Source organism: Belonocnema kinseyi, chromosome 2 (genome assembly GCF_010883055.1).
Source record: "Belonocnema kinseyi isolate 2016_QV_RU_SX_M_011 chromosome 2, B_treatae_v1, whole genome shotgun sequence".
Lineage (NCBI taxonomy): Eukaryota > Metazoa > Arthropoda > Insecta > Hymenoptera > Cynipidae > Belonocnema > Belonocnema kinseyi.
Genome location: NC_046658.1, coordinates 121,514,088 through 121,532,002, shown reverse-complemented (window position 1 = coordinate 121,532,002; position 17,915 = coordinate 121,514,088). Strand labels below are relative to the sequence as shown.

Below are 17,915 nucleotides of genomic sequence, written 5' to 3'. Positions count from 1 at the left end.
CGGCGTAAAGTGACTTTCGCAGTCGTCTGTTTCAACTTTCTAGTCTAGGGTTGAAAACGTAACTTTCGACATTTTTTATGAAAAAGTGTATGCGCAAGTCGGGGCGAGACAACAATATTTCACTCGTGTGACATGTGCCCTCGCTTCGCTAGGGCAGCTAACTTCACGCTTGTGCAATTGTCGCCTTTCGCCCCTTGTAGCGCAATATACTATTTCTTCATAGCATAGAGTCAAGAAGTAAGATGAGGCTTATTTACTTACGTATTATTTTGTTGAATATAGAAAAAAGCGGCAAAATGGACATAATTCAAATAAAACATTTACATATTCAGAAATAATAAAGAATAAAAAAAATAAACAAATAACGAATATACAAATGAATAAAAAAAATGCCGAAAATTTATATTATTATCGAATTACATAATTTTCCAAATTTCAAATAACGACAAGATTTTTAATTAACAAAAAATAAAATGCCAAATTTCAAAATATCCGAAACTAAAATTCACCAACTTCAAGACCGTATTTTAAAATAAACGAATTATTAAATTCCCGACAAATGTTTCAATTCCCGAAATTCAGAACTGTGCAACATAGTTAATTGATTATTAATTTATGAGCTATCAATAGAATTACAAATAAGGTAAACAGTTTAATGAATTATTAATTAATAATATATTAATTATTTTCGGGAATTTGTAATTTCGTTAATTTTTTGTTTTTACTAATTGATGATTTAGTTATTCTTTCTTTCGTTATTTTGTATTAATCTCGGATATTCAAACACTTTTAAATATAGTGATGAAGAGCTAATTTTATTTTTATATTGCCGCTTTAAAATACAATGTTGCCATATAATAAATATAATTATTATATCTATATATGACAAACAAGGAATATGATAAATCCTTAAATATTGTTTTCTATCACAATGAAATAACAAACTCTTAAATGTGATAGTTTTTAATCAATTAGACTTAATAACAAAGCTAAAATATTTTAACATTTGTATGTCACTCTTAAGGAAATACCATTAATATTTTTTTATCTTTGGCAGAACTTAAATTAATTGAAAATTATTTTTCGAAGTGTTATAATAAATCAATGTTAAAATTAAAGTCTGAGAATTGAGAACAAGAGAATAAGTATTATCATCTTGTTTTCAAATTTATGGACATATAATTTTCATAAGATTCTTAAGAAAATTTAGAAGCTTTTCAAAAATTTCAGGGGCATCAGAAAAGAATCTAGAAAATTTTAAAGAACTTGTTTTATTATATAGAATTTTACAAAATATTATGAAAAATTCCGGTGTTTTTAGAAGATGTTTAGCACATTTAGAAGTTGGGAAGGAATCAAGAAATACTTTATAAATTTTCGAAAATGTTTCCGAGTTTTCAAATATTTGCAATCTATTTAAAACGTCTTAAATTCCTGAAAATATTTTTAACTGACACGAATTTTTCTCAAGTTCTTCAAATATTATTCCAATTTAAACAAAATTGCATTACTACCTTCTAAATTTTCCCAACAATTTTAAGAAAATTTGTTTGTTTCCTTGAAAAATTTCAAAATTATTTTCAGTTCTACTAAATATTCCTTGAATTTACCCGATTTTTGTTAGTTTTTATTTTGCAATCTTACCAAATTGAAACATTTTGCTTTAAAATCTTCTAAAATATTTTTAGAAATGTTAGAAAATCGTTTCTTGTGTTTAAAAACCTTTTTCAATTTTCTCTTATACTTCATTGTTCAAAATAAAAAATTATTTGAAACTCACAAGAATATAATGAATATTTTTCTTTAATTTTAAATTTTGTCAGACCTAAACCTTCTAATTTCTAAACATTATTTAAATTTTTCCTGCATTTTTCATTTATTCTGCAAAATTTTAAAAATTACCCTAAAATCTTTCAGCTTCTTCTTTGTCCATTTTTGAAATCCTCGAAAATCTTTCTGAATAATCTCTTCAAATTAATTTTTCGAAATAAAAAATTATTTTAATTTTCCCTAGGAACCTGAAAAAATATCTTTCGCTTTCGTGAATCTTTACAAAATGTAGAAAAAAAACTTTACAAGTTTTAATTATTTTTGAATCGTTTCAAAATTTTTGAATATCTCTCAAACTTACTCAAATTTTTTCTGAAATTATGAAATAAGACAAAATTACAAAATTTTGCTTTAAAATCTTTCAAACCCTTTTTAAAAATTTTTTAATTTTCCATGAATTTCAAGAAACTTTTTTTCACACCCTGACAAAATTCAGTTTACCTAAAAAATCTGTAAATCTTGAACAATTTTAAGAAAATGGTGTTCTTTCATGATTATTAAGAAGTTTCTAACTCTTTTATTCGGGGTCTTCGGGTGTTCTCTGAGTTCATTTTTATAACCTGATTTTCATACCGCAGCGATAATTAATGGAAATGATTCGATAAAAAAAAAGAAAAACATTTATTAGAAAAATCCACTGTGTTAAAACTACTTTTAAAAAAACCAGCGCCTCCGCACGGCCGTTTTCAACACATGGGCCATTTTCAACTCTCGGTGACAAGAGGCTGGTCTGAATACGCACCACAGTCAGGTTTTCCACATTGAGATCTGGGAATTGTACGTACGTTAGCAAGAAATTGTACTGAAAAGTCTGAAATTGTACTTTCGACCTCAGCGTCTTGGAATCATTTGTTAAAGTTTTTTTTTCAAAAAATGGTAAAGTTTTTTAAAATTTGTGAACTTTTTTTTTTATAAAAAAAATCTTTTAAAAATTAAAAATATTTTCCAAATAAAAAATGCCAATTAATTATTCATGATGAAAAAAATAATGCATATAAATGAGGGGTTGAAATGACGGTCTGTATAAATATAATTTTTAATCTTTATTTCGCGCGCCAATAGCGGCTAATGACTGATGAGGCCCGCTGCGCCAGTAAAGCGCAGTAGCTCAACATGTCAAAGTTGGGATCACTGCTTTTAAGTCATCGACATATAGAAATGGACCGGTAATGCTGTGGGGAGAACGGCACTGGGCTCTAAAAAGAGAAGAAACATGAGGCGTAGACCTGTCTCTTTCTAGATAAAGCTGATTGGTCGAGAATATTTTCGTTGGGTGAAGTTTGGCGCAGCACAGGACCGTAGTTTATGTCGCGAGTGCCCCAATGAGGCTGGGTCGACTCCATGGGCGCGTGTGATCACATATACTTTTGTAGTTATCCACCTCCTTGTAGATGGCTCTACTGTAGGGGCATGATTGGGGGTAATATTTTCTTAATATATCTTAGCCGCCATTCTAATGTTCGTTGAGGTTATGTCTTCGTCAACAAACTTCAAATTTTGCTAAGTTCAAAAAAGTTGTGTTTCACCGTATGAAGTGAAATCAGGACATTAAAAAATAAACAAAGTTAAAGAAATTGAAATGTTTGTGCTGTGCCAGGATGTCACTGATTTCACTTCTCTATTATAATGCGAATACATAAAATGTTAAAAAAAGGTTACATTTCATGTTTTATGTAATTCTTCATTTATTAGAGAATTATTGCAAAATTTTACAAATTTATGCCGAAAAATGGTACAGGAAACAGTATTTACATATTTTTCGTCTTAAATTTGTATAATTTTGAATTAATTCGTTTACTTTCTCTAATTTTAATTCATGTAACCCATTCAAATAAGATACACATTTACGTGCACGAACACATGGATACGCTTTAGTTTTCCACCTCATTGTAGATTGCGCTAGTGTCGCTATAAGTGGTCAAACGCACCCATGGGAGTCGACCATCTTTGAGCAGACCCAGCCTGGCCCCAATAATGTGACGTTTATCGCACTTTCCAGAATTGTGTTACAACAAAAGCAAAACCTCAAAATATAAAATGTTGTACCTATGCAATACAAATGGTTATTTTTTATGTTATAGAAATATTGTTCAAATTTTTGACAGTTTTTACATTATTTTTGAACTCACAAAACGATTATTATTGTAGCATTTTCAATCCAATTTCAACAAGAATTTAAGGTTACCAAGTTTTTAAAATAATCTATCTGAAACAGGTTATTTTACATGAATTTTCTTTAAAATTCAATTTACTATAACTACAATTTTCTAATGTATTAGTTTATCTTTTTTTTAATTAACTAGGCAATACCCGGGGCCACCAATTCACTTGACAGAGTCCTGAAATAGATAAGGGCAGGTCTCATCTCATATATTTTTTCTCTCTCTAGAGCCCATTTCAGTTCTCCCCAAAGCGTTACCGGTCCATTTCTATATGTCGATGTTTCAGGTCGAGGGTGAAATCCCATGCAAGCAAGACGTAAAATGAACAGCCAATTACAGAACACCTCTAGATTTCGATCTTCTCAAACGTGTTCTTTCATTGGCTCCATTTCTCCAATGAATGAACACGTGAGCCAACGAACGAATGATAAATGTGTACTTGCGGTTGTGATGCGTACCGAAGAAAAAAGCTAAAATAAAAATTTTTTAAAACAATTTTGTACTCAAATGTACTTTAATAAAACGTAAAATGTCGAGCGTACATAGGAATAGTAAAGTGCGGAATGTGAGGCAACTCAATTTTGAGGTTATAGAGCTTGAATACGTTTACTGAAAATCTTCTATATATAAGATATCAAAATAATAAAACGATATTCATGCAGGTAAAAGTTTGGGAAAACAATTTTTTCTCCCGTTACACACGGCGTGATCCAAAAATATGGTTTTTGAGAAAAAATATCGATATATCGATATTTCCGATATCGCATCACTAGCGCTACCTAACGGCTGGCAAACAAAGGATAAAAATAATCGAAAATTAAAAAATAAATATAAAAAAAATGAAATAAAAATAAAAAATCGAAATTAATAGATGTTCCCTGAGCTGGAAAGAGGTGTGTGTCTTGAGTAAATGATATACAATTTCATATTTTATGGAACCTTTATTTAGCAATTTTAAGTTGTGTGTGTGTGTATATATCCTATAATGCTAAAAGAAGGGTCAGATTGCTCGTGGCTTTTAAGTTTCCTGTAAATATACAAGTATCTCTAATCTTTGCTTTTGGAAATTGCGAGACAAATGTAACAATGTCTCTTCTTGATAAGACACAAACGACGACATATCCATCAGTGATTTACCTACCTACTCACACATCTGACCAGCTACAATATATTTATATGTCATATTTTTGTTATTTTCGAAAAATTTTCATTTTTTTTGTCATTTTCACATTTTATTGGTGTCTGTTATTAAGTTAACGCTATAGAGCGCATTTATTAACAAGAAGCCTCTCATGTTAATAGATTGGGAATTACCAAAAATCGGACATAACCAACTCGGTGAATCAATTACAAACTAATATATTATAATTTTAATTAAACAAATAGTGATATCTAGCAGCAACAATGACAATATTTCATAACGAAGCCTCTCACAACACGCTATCCCGACATATATTATATCTACTATAATAATATGAATAGAAACTCGTGTGGATATGATCGATGTGCGTCCAATTTTATTATCCCTTCGAAAATCTTGAATAGTAAATCAAAAATATTTTTCGTAAAAGTCGCCTTACAAACTAAGCGAATACTTAAAGTAATACTTAATATACTTTCGGTCGAGCACGTTTAAAACTGCAAAGACTAAGCAAAAAACAAAAAATTTTGGTAGAAAAGTGGATTTAACTCTGAAAACTTTAAGAAAAAAAATCGATACATTATCAAACAACACTATTGAAAAATAGACTGGAATATTATTTAATTTCAATCTGTTTGGTCACGGTTAAAAAAATTAGTAGTAGATTAAAAAAAAAAAAACGTGCGACCTAAGCAATACAGCACTTATCGACTAAATTAATAACTAGAGAAAATAATAAAACTTGAGAGTAAAAATATATGTATGTTATATATAACGTGGTGAAACCCAATCTGCCACAATTAATACACAAGAGATTTGTCGATAATAAACTTTCTCGATGATTCGACAATCCAAGGTCCGTCATGCCTGGATCTTGCAAGGCGAGAGAACGGGATCGTCGAAACATCTCCGAAATACGTGGGAAAAGCTTCGTGAGCATTGTTTTTTTTCTTTTCTTTCTTTTAACACGATGTAGAGTAATTTCAACATTGTGTGATCAAGAGAATGAATTAATGCCTATATCCGCCGAAAGCCCGATAGTACATGTTCTACATATCTGCGCGACTAAGTACTTGTTGACCCTCTCTCCCTCTACTTTTTGCTGACTTCTCTGAAATTTAACGCCCATTTCGCTAATATTTTAAAATACGATTTACCTCCTATTATCCTGATTTTTCATTCCTTGGTGATAAAAAGAAAAAGACAAAGTATTGTGTGATGCGCACACATCAAAAACCGACAATGAAAACAAATTCCGCATGCTGCTTCCTCTGGTGCTAAAAAAAAAAAAAAACTCGGAAAATGATACCTGAAATGACAAAAAGCAAATAAAAGTATGGACAAATAATAGGCAGATTATCAAGGGAGAAAATATATGGAAATGATAAATAAATTATTCTTGTTGAAAACAGCTTTGTACATCAACAGGGTGGCCCGGTTTCAAAATGAGAAAAAAAATTCCGGTTATTTTCTGGTTCGCAAAAAATGTTCACGACCATTGAAATAAAAAAATTCATTAATAATGACAATAAACTGATTTTTTTTTTTACTTTTACAAATTGAACAGCACAAAGACTTCTGGTTAAAAAACATATATTCGAGCTATATTTTTGTATGCTCTAAGTTAAAGAATGCATCAATTTCTAAATTTGCAAAATTAATATCAATTTACCAAATTCTATAATTTTAAGTCATTTCAAAGTAAAAATTGCTCAATTACTATTAATATACATAAAAATTGATAATTTACCAAAATTATTCTCTTAAAATGATTTTTTCAATATAAAAAATCGTAACATTTTTTTTCGGAAATCTTTAAAAAATATATTTTATCTTGAAATATTTCGATATTTTCAAACTTCAAAATTTTTATTTTGAAAATTTTCCAAATCTAGATTTAATTAAAAACTTGCTTAAAAAAAGTTTAATGTTTAATCATTTTTTTATCCTAAGAAAACACCATAAAATCTTCCAGATTCGTTCTAGACAATTTTGAAAATCTATTGCTATTTTTTTAAACGCTCTCTTAAAAATAATTTAAAAAAATAAAAAATTATTTAAAATTTTCCCAGGAAACTAAAAAAATGTATGTCTTGAAATCTTTCAAAACCTTTAAAAAGCGTCAACATTTTTTTTCGAAATATAAATTTGTCCTATTCTTTTAAAGTAATAGTAATGTGTCACCAGATTTGGTAAAATCCTAAAAAAAAAACTAACAAAAATTGCCTTAGAATCTTTCATATTAATTTTTGACAATGAAACAATCAAAATCAGTGTAATATTTCTGCCCCGGCTTTATCCCGGTTCTGCCGGATGGTTTTTTAAAATAAATAAAAAAAATTTGCCTTAAAATCTCTCAGATTAGTGTTTAATAATTCTGGAAATATTTTTCAACATCTTTTTTAACATAAAAATAATGTTATAAAATAAGAAATTATTGAAAATTTTCTCAGAAATCTTAAATAGAAATTATTATCTTGCAGAATTTAAAATATTTCGAGAAATATTGTTATCTTTGAACGTTCAATTATTCTAAACACCATGAAAATTTGGTGCTTTCTAATAAAAAACTTTCAAAATCGGTGCAATATTTTTCTCGTGGCTTTATGCCTGTTCTGCCGGGTATATTTTAACAATAATTTCAAATTTTTTTCAGCAACATAAAATTAATGTTTTAAAATCCAACAATTATTTAAAACTTTCTCAGGAATCTAAAAAAAAATGATGATCTTTCAGAATTAAAAATATGGCAAAAAATATTGAGAATTTTTTAAGTTTAATATTATTCTAAACACTTTGAAAATTCTATGCTTTCTAATTGGAAACTTTCAAATCCGGTGTAATTTTTAATATTCTAAAAAACTAAAGAAATGTCTTAGAATCTTTCAAATTAGTTTTTGACAGTTCTGAAAATCTTTTTTTAACAACATAAAATTAATGTTTTAAAATACCAAAAATTATTAAAGTACTCTTCAGGAATCTTTTAAAAAATAATTTATTGTCTTCCAGAATTTAAAATATTTAGAGAAATATGGTGAATTTTTAAATGTTCAATATTATTTTAAGCACTTTGAAAATTCTATGCTTTCTAAATGGAAAGATTCAAACCCGGTGTAATTTTTAAAATCCTAAAAAACTAAACAAAAAAATGCCTTAGAATCTTTGAAATTAGTTTTTGACAATTATGGAAATATTTTTAACGGCATGAAATTAATGTTTTAAAATACCAAAATTATTTTTAAAATTCTCAGGAACCTTAATAATAATAATTTATCATCTTTCAGAATGCAAAATATTGTGAACTTTTAAAATTAAATCATTCTAAACACTGAAAATTTGATGATTTCTAAAGGGAAACTTTTAAAACCGATGTAACATTTCTTTTCCGGCTTTATCCTGGTTCTGCCGGGTGGTTTTTAAAATATTTTTCAAATTTTTTTCAGCAACATAAAGTTAATGTTTTAAAATACAAAAATTATAAAAAATTTTCTCAGTAATCTTAAAAAAATGTATTATCTTTCAGAATTTAAAAGATGACGAAAAATATTGTGCAATTTTTAACTCCAAATTATTCTAAACTCTTTGAAAATTTGATACTTTCTAAATGAAAAATTTCAAACCCGGTTGTAATTTTTAAAATTCTAAAAAAAAACTTAAAAAATGCCTTAGAATCTTTCAAATTAGTTTTTTACAGTTCTAAAAATTCTTTTTAACGTCATGAAAAATAAGGTTTTAAATTACAAAACTTATTTAAAATGTTTCCAGGAATCTTGAAAAAAAAAAAATTATGATCTTTCACAATTTAAAATATTGTGAACTTTTAAAGTTAAATTATTCGAAACACTTATGCGCTTGAAGTTCTGAACATTCAAATGAACGAAATTTATTACTGATGACTTTGTAAACCAAAAAACGTTTTAAATTGTCTGTTTATTTAGATTGGAAATAATTTATTATCGGAACAAAAATATAATGTATATTTTAAATTACAGTTGGAACAATATTGATGAGCAAAATGGAAATTTAAAAAAATATTTCGTTCATTTGAACGTTCGAAACTTCCGGTACATGAAACACTTTGAAATTTTGATGCTTTCTGAAATGGGAAACTTTCAAACCCGGTGAGTGATATTTCTCTGCCGGCTTTATCTCGGATGGGTGGCCACCCAATCATTCACAGAAAATGTTGGTAGACCCTTTTTTTTGAAGATTGAAAATGGGACACACATTTTTCGGGAATAATGTTGTTTTCAAGAAAATATAAAAAAAAAATCAAGTAAAGTAAAGGATTGTAATAATAATAAATAATAGATAATAGATAGTTAGATGTTGTGATAGAGTACTACTACCTATTGCGTTAAATTTGAGAGATGCGAGCCGTGATTAGAGAACTACTCAACGGCATAGAGCATGTAGAGGTTGCCAGCGTCACTGCCTGGCGGTACCAAGGCGTGATTTGGTGGCAGCACCGAGAAGCCCAAGAACATGAAGGTTCGCACCAGCATGGCTAAACGATAATAACAAAGTGATTTAGAAGAGAGCGACGTATCGTCACAGTGGCTTTCATCGAATTCGAAGAATGAAAATCGGCAAGTACCTCGATCCGAGCGATCTTTGCGCAGACAAACTACGATGTTGGTGCAGTGAAGAGTTTCCTCGGCGTACTCCAGCAGCGACACGAATCCCTCTTTTGAGCCCTCCGGCAGCAGACAGCTCGGCACGCGAATGTAAAGACATTTTCGCCAGATCAGAGTCTCCCATTCGACGGAAGTACTCTCTGTCAGCTGAAGAGCAAAGGTCAGGCGCAGCGACTCGTTGGCTTTCAAAGCTTTTAATAATTCATCCTCCTGATTGGTGGTAGTGGTGGTGGTGGCGGTAAAACAACGTTAAGTAAACACATACAAATTTCATACAATTTACTGGGCATTTTTCGCGATAATATACCGGCCACGGATTTCATTTCACTTTGCGAGATTAAAAATAGTGTAAATAGTGTCACGAATTCTCAGCAACAACAAAAATAATACGTATCGCATAGTCCAGAAATCAAAAAGTGTGAAATTAACTTGATTTTTGAAGGGGTTAAGGCCATGTGATGAGTGGGTCACGTGACCAGATTCCTACCTTACCAACACTTTTTTTTTATTTCCCAACTTATTATCACACTCTGGTCTGGTCCTAAATATGTATAATTGTGAAAAAACTTTTTTGTTGTAAATAACTTTTTTTTTTGCTCTTTTCATAATTATTGAAATTTAGAATTTTGTAAAATGGCATTTATAAATACTGTAATAATAAAGTATGGAGAATTTTTTTTTTCAAATTCGTTAATTTCAAAATTGCGGCTTCGCAGCATTTTTCCGTCGGCGCCTTTTTTTTATTTATTTTTTTTTATTTTTACACGGCCGGAAACCTAACTCCCGCAATTTTTGACCTGGTTCAAAAAATTAATATAATATTCTTGTTAGCAATCTACTTTTCTTGTATTGCTATTTTTAGTTAAAAATTGAACAAATTTGTTCAAGATTCAAAATTTTGGGCTGAAGATTTGTCTTTTTGGGTTGAAAATTCACCTGTTTTGTTGAAAATTCTTCTCTGTCGGTTGAATTCAACTGTTTTCGGTTTCAATTTTTAATCTTTTTTGTGTAAAAATTCACAATTTTTGGTTGAAAGTTCACTTTTCTTCTGGTTGAAAATTAGTTTTATCTACTGAAAATTAAACTCTTCCACTTCAATATTAATTATTTTAGTCAAAAATTCATGTCTTTAGTTAAAGCTTGAACTATTCTGTTGAAAATGATTCTCTGTTAAATAAAAATATGGCTGTTCAGGCAAACTTTTAACTGTGCCTTTTTTTGTTTGAAATTAAATTTTTTAACTGGAAATGTAAGTTTTCTATTTTTGGTTGAAAATTCAACTTTTTTTACAGAAAATTCGTCTTTTGGATTGAAAGTTGAAAAAAATTTGGATGAACTTTTTTTCTTTCTGGACTGAAAAATCTTTATTTTTTGAAAATTCGACTTTGCTTTATTAAAAAATAATTTTGGGTTTTGATAAAACTTAATTTTTGTACTCAAAATTGAACTTTTCCATTTTGGGGGGATTTTTTTTTGCAAACTCAACTAATTGTTTCCGAATTCAAGTATTTTGTTCGAAAATATTGTTTAAAAAAAAATTAATTAAATGAAAAAAATTAATATGAAAATTTATATTTTTGGTTTGCAAATTTAAGTGTTTTGTAGAAAATCCGTCTTTTTTACCTAAAAATGGAACAATGCGATTGAATTTTTTTCAGGATTGAAACATCGTTCTTTATTGCAAAATTCAATTCTTTTGTCGAAAAATCTACTTTTCTGTTTGAAAATTTAGGCATTTAGTTAACAATTCATCTCTGGTTAAAATCTGAACTATTTTGTTTAAAGTAAATATTTTTTAATTAAAAATGTAGCTGTTCAGGCAAACTTTTAACTGTTTTCTTAAAAAGTTATTTTTTTGTGAAAGGATCTTCTGTTTGGTTAAAAATTAAATTATTTTATCATTTCTTATTTTTTCAATCAAATTTTTTATCGGAAAATGTAAGTTTTCCATTTTTGGTTGGAAATTAATCTTTTTTACTTGAAATTTGGTCTACTTTGGTAAAAAAAACTAATCTTTTAGGTAAATTTTTTTCTCTTTATTGTTTGAAAATGCAAGTCTTTCGTTAAAAGTTAACTTTTTTGTCCTAAGTTCATATTTCCGGCTTAAAAATGCAACATTTTTTTACAGAAAATTCGTCTTTTGGATTGAAATTTCTAAAATTTGGATGAACTTTGTTTCTTTCTTAAGTTAAATTTTTTTTTTAATTCGACTTTCTAATTGGAAAATTCAACTTCTGGGTTGAATCACTTTATTAAAAATAAATGTTTGACTTTGATGAAAATTAATCTTTTCAGCTGAAATTTCGTCTTTTTGGTTCTCTGTTGGCAAGTCGGTTGAAAATTCAAATATTTGTTTAAAAATTAGACTATTTTGTGGAAAATTAATTTTTTGTTGAAAATTCAACTTTTCGAGTTAACAATTCAAATTTCTAATAAAAAAATCAACTATTTTGACTTTAACAGACTTGTAAAATGGGATTAATATTACTAATAATAAAGTACAAAGAATACTTTTTTCAAATTCGTTCATGACAAAATTTCGCAGCATCTCACCGATGGCAATTCGTTTTTTTTTTATTAAAATTTTATTTTTGGAATGAAAATTCAACTGGCTTGTTGAAAATTCCACAATTTAATTGTATTTTTTCGCTTGACACAAATTTTCTGGTTGATAATTGTTGAGAATTCATCTTTTTGGTTCGAACTCTCATCTTTTTCTGTAAGAATTTTACTTTATTTTATTTAAAGTATTTTGTAAAAATAACTAATTTTCGGTTGAAAATTAAATTTTTTGTTGGAAATACAACTGTCTTGTAAAAAATTCATATATTTTTCTCGAAAATTGAACAATTTGAAAAAATTTAATTATTTCGTACAAAATAAAACTATTTTTTAAAAAATTCGTTTTTTTCAATTAAAACTTAGCTCTCCTTAATGGAAGTTTAACTGCTCCATTTGTATTTCGAATGCATCTTATTAGTTTTTAGTAGAAAATCCATTTTTTGTTTAAAAATATAACAATTTGATTGAAAATTCAACTGTTTTAGTTAAGGATTGAGGTATTTTGTTGGAAATTCATTTTAAATGTTAAATCCAACTGTTCTTTCTATAAATTAAGATATTCTTCTATTGTGTATGAACTATCACATTATTCTTTCAAAATCATCTTTATAGATAGAAAATTCAACTATTTAGTATAAAATGAAACTGTTCCGTAGAAAATTATTTTTTTGATTGAGAATTAATTCTCCTTAATAAAAGTTTTAAACTACAAACTGCATTTTTTATCCTAAAATTAAACCAAAAATGATTCAAATGAAATTTGGACTAACTTGATATCCTTTGTTCAAACTACTTAGTGCAAAATTTACGTATTTTGTTGAAAATTCGTATTTTTTGGTAGAAATTAAACTTCTTGGTTGCAAATTCAATTATTTCCTAAAAAATGTATGTATTATCATAAGAAATCATCTTTTTGGTAGCACAGTAATCTTCTGCTTTAAAAATATGTATTTTTGGTTAAAAATTGAACTATTTCGCTGAAAATTAAACTGTTTTGTCGAAAACTCATCCTATTAGTTAAAAATGAATCTGTTTCTTTGAAATTTAATGCGTTTCGGTTTAGGATTCAACTATTTTTTTTTGGAAATTCGTCCGTTTTGATTCAATTAAACTGTTTTTGATTTAAAATGAAAATATTTTGTTGCTTGAAATATCAACTATTATATTTTTTGTTGAAAAGTCACCTTTTCTTTATTGAAATTTTTTTTTCTCACGGAAAATCTAAAAATTTTCAACTTTATTCTCCTTTACGCAAACCGATTTATTTTCTATAAATTTTATTGTTTTTATAAGGTTTAACAATTATATTTAAAATTATTATTTCTTACAAGAACAAGACTTTTTTTTAAATGTCTATTGGGAAACACACCTAATTTTTTGTTTGCGTCGAAGAGAATTTTCTTCGGCAGATACAAAATATAAATACCATCTTTACCTAGCTGATAGTTTTCTTGTTTTTAAATTAACCTACTGAAAAAATTTTAAATGTCGGCGAGAAAATCCGAAAATTACACTTATATACATTTTAATAAATAAAAAATTCGAACACGCAGCCTTTTGACTATAAAGTCAAAGCGCTTATGTCTGAGCTACCGGCCGATTTAAGTATGTTTTGCCAAACTCTATAGGATTTGTGGCAGTGACAAAGTTGAAAAATAATTTTTAAGAAAAAGGTAAAAAAAATAGTGTCTTTAGCCGACAATTATGAGAAAATAGTGAATTTGGTGTTCGTTTTTTTTTTTTTTTTTTTTTGAAACAGTAGTAAAATAGTGTCATCGCTCAAGAAAAGTGAGTCCGAGGCCGGAATATTGTAATTTGAAATGTTTATTGTCTTCTGAAAAATAAGTGATGGACTTACTTGCACAATGTGGGAGCTCACAGAGAGCTTACTCTGCTTAATCCCCACGCCGCGGCTCTCTGTGTTGACTGTGGATACAGACAATGCGGCATGGGGCACATCAGGACCACCACAGAGGCCCCACGCCCAGCGTTATACAGTAGTGAGGCTGCTGTCTAGAGCTTTCTTCGAAACTACGGTCAACACATTTGCTGGACATTTCGCTAAAACAACAAAAACACTCATTTTTTTAAATTTATTCTCGTACAGAGAATACATAGTGCAGGGTGGCTGTTTGAATTAAAGAAAAAAAAATTCCCAGTCATTTCAATGAAATTAAAAAATTAAAACTCTAAAGCTAAAAATGTTTTTATTTGAAGTAATAAAAACTGAGCTGCATATAATTTTAGGCAATTTTAAGCTAGAAACATTAAAATTCAACGATTCGATTTTTTTGGTATAATCTGGATTTTTATTTTAAATAGTTTAAGAATCTTTATAAAGCTTAAATAATGTAAAAAAATCAACATGTTTTACATTTTTTTTCAAATTTCCATATTCATTTTTGAACATTTTTGCAACCTTTTAAAATCTTTCTAAATAAAATTAATTTTTTTTATAACAAAAAAGTTATTTTCCAGTTTCCTCGTACTCTGAAAAAAATGTTTTCTATTCTTTCGGAGACATTATTTTTAAAGAGCTTCTATTCAACAATTTTACTTACAAATTAAAAGTTTTTCAAATAGAACAATTAAAATTGTAACATTCAAATTTTATTATTTTTTTTTCGTCTAGTTTTAAATATTTGTTTTCTAATTACTGATTTTGAATGGATGGTCAAATATTTTCAAATTCGAAGCAATTGATATTTTTCTTAATTAAAAAATTTCAAATTTTAGACTGCAACAATATCTGAGAATTAATCACTTTGAATATAATAATAATGATAAATATATTAGTTTAAGTTATTTTTAAATTTCAATTGGGCGTTCACATTTGTTTAACTACTGTCACTTTCCAATTGGAACGGTTTAATTATTAATGTTAAAATCTGGAAACACTTAAATTTTGATTTGATTCCGAATCATCTTGTAAAATCAATTTTATTACTATTCACTTGCTAATAGTTGATTTACTGTTCATTTTTAAAAATCATTACGATTTATATTCAGTTGATCTACCCAAACTTTTTGAAATCAAAAATTGTCGATTTCAAACGCTTCTAAGTTCTAATTTTTGAAGTCTTTAAAACCGAATTTTGTTTAATAAAAGGTTTTCGAATTTTACATTTTAAATCGAATGATATCATAATTAAAACACATAAAAATTCAACTAATCATTTTAGAAAAGGAGTCGTATTTAATAATTTCTGGGTGAAACTGTTAAAATTCAAAAATTTTATTTTGAATTGAAGAATCGCGAATTTAAATGATTTCAGAACAAAATTTCTGAAAATATGTCAATAAAAGAAAATCTTAATGAATTCTCATTTAGAAATTGTTGAGGCTTCGAATTCTAATTTAATAAATTTTACAAATTTTGTATTTTTTCATGAGTTTAATATATAAATTTAATAACATCCATTTTAGAGCAAAAAAAGATTGACAAATGTTTGAAGAAATGAGAAAAAAAAATCATTCGAATAGCTTGCTATTAATCAGGAACTATTTTTAAAATGACCAGGAAAAAAATGCTTGATGACCCAAAAATGACCTGGAACTTTCCCTCAATAAAAACGGTCATCCTGAACTTTCAGAGTAAATTATAAACGTTTTTTATGTTTTAAATTTATGAAAATCTCCCCGAATTGGAGAATCTCCAACAATGAAAAGGAAACTAAAAAAAAAAAACTATAAATTGAAGTTTTAAAAAACAGAACCGCACGTGCGCTCGAGAAGTGGGGGGGGGGGGGAATGATGCGCAAAAAACGCGACAAAAGGGAGGACGATCTTTCGTCACGTTTTCTGCGCATCATCCCCACGTTTACCTTTCCTACTCGAGCGCTCATTCGATTATGCTTTCCAAGCCTGCAATTCTGAATTTACAAAAACGAGTTGCCAAAAAATGCAACGATGCCTCAGTAATGTCTATTTTTGAATGAAATGCTCGTAGTAAAAATTAAAATGAATTATAAAAGCTCCATATATTTTTTCTTAGGATCCGAAACCAATTAAAAATTAAAAATAACATATTTCAACCAAAAATGGAATAGATAATAAATTTAATTGTTTCGTTTAATTAGCTAAAAAATCAATTCTCAACCAGAGATGAATTTGAAACTAAAATGATTAATCTTTAAAAAAAGAAATTTAAACAAGAGTTCAACGTTCAATCGAAAAGACGATCTTTTAATCAGGAACATTAATTTTCTAAAAATGAAATAGTTAACTTTTCTACTAAAGAGATAAGTTTTCAATGAAAAAAATAAATCTTTCAACCAAGTAGCTAAATTTTTACACAAAACTGACAAAAATTGTACTATTTAGTTAAAAGTTAAACTAATTTGTTGGAAAAAAATACGTTAAAGATTTGTAATTTTCGTTGAGAACTCATCTTTTTGCTTGAAAAAATGTACTTTATTGAACATTCCTTTTGTAATGTTTAAGATTAATTTTGTTCATTGAAATTTTAACTATTACATTTTTAGTTAAAACTTGATCTTTTATAGTTGCAAATTCAACTATTTTAGTCTAAAATTAATTTTTTTGAGTGAAAATACAACTTCTTGGTTAAAAGTTAAGGCTAGCTCGTTAAAAAATATATTGTTTTGTTCAATAATTCATCATTATAGTTGAAAATTCAACTACGTGTTTGAAAGTTAAACTGCTTTGTTAAAAATTAATCATTTTGTTTAATGACTCACCATTTCAGTTGAAAAATAATCTCATTGTTTAAAAATTCAATTATGTAGCTGAAAACTACTGTTTTTGAATTAAACATTTGTTTTTTTTTAGTTAAAATAAATTTTTTTGAAAATAAAAATACGTCTTTTTTGTCAAGAATTAAGCTGCTCGGTTGAAAGATGAACCACTCCGCGAGTCAGAAATCGATATTGCAACGCCTACACATCTTCTTTCATCAAAAATCCACTTCGAGAGAGACAATGCAGAAAAAAAGCTGTATGCAGTAAAAAAACAAAAAGATTGAAGATAATCTTTAGAATCTAAAATTTCATTTACAAAAAGTCGCAGATTTACGATTCGAAACTCGTGCCAAGGGTACACGTGATAGGGTTCAAGTGCAATACCAGTTTTGAGGTCAAGGTCGATTAAAGTTTATTAAAGCGAATAGATTCTAAATAATTTAATTGAATATCGCATAAGTCTCACGTGAAATATGGAGGAGAAATTCTCTTACATAAAAGCATGATCCAAGCGTTATTCTATTTTTAGTTCAAACGAGCAATGCAATTATAATAGCTTGTTTCCATGCAAGGTACATGACATGATGCTATTGTTTCGTCACGTTGCTTATTTTTTTCCGCAAAATTGGAAACCAGAGTTGAATTCTTAACCCACAGAGATTATACTTTTTTAGCAGTTTAATTTTTAACTCAAAAAGTAGATTTTTCAACAAAATAATAACATTTTCAACGAAATAATAAAATTTGCCACGAGAAAGATAAATTTCCTACCGAAACAAACGAATTTTCAACAAAATATGTACATGCATTTTCAAACAAACCTGAATTTTCAATCAAGAAGAATAATTTTCTATCAAAAAAGATAAATTTTCAACCAAATAGT

General features: G+C 27.9%; 1 protein-coding gene across 1 annotated transcript; it reads right to left on the bottom strand.

Moving 5' to 3' along the window:
- Positions 1-4,913: 4,913 nt before the first annotated feature.
- LOC117182296 (ornithine decarboxylase antizyme 1) lies at positions 4,914-14,322 on the bottom strand (the record flags this gene model as incomplete). Its single annotated transcript, XM_033375433.1, has 4 exons — positions 4,914-6,410; positions 9,483-9,640; positions 9,731-9,980; positions 14,191-14,322. Coding segments are annotated over 3 exons (498 nt in total), but the record flags the coding sequence as incomplete, so codon positions are not given.
- Between the last annotated feature and the right edge of the window lie 3,593 nt (positions 14,323-17,915).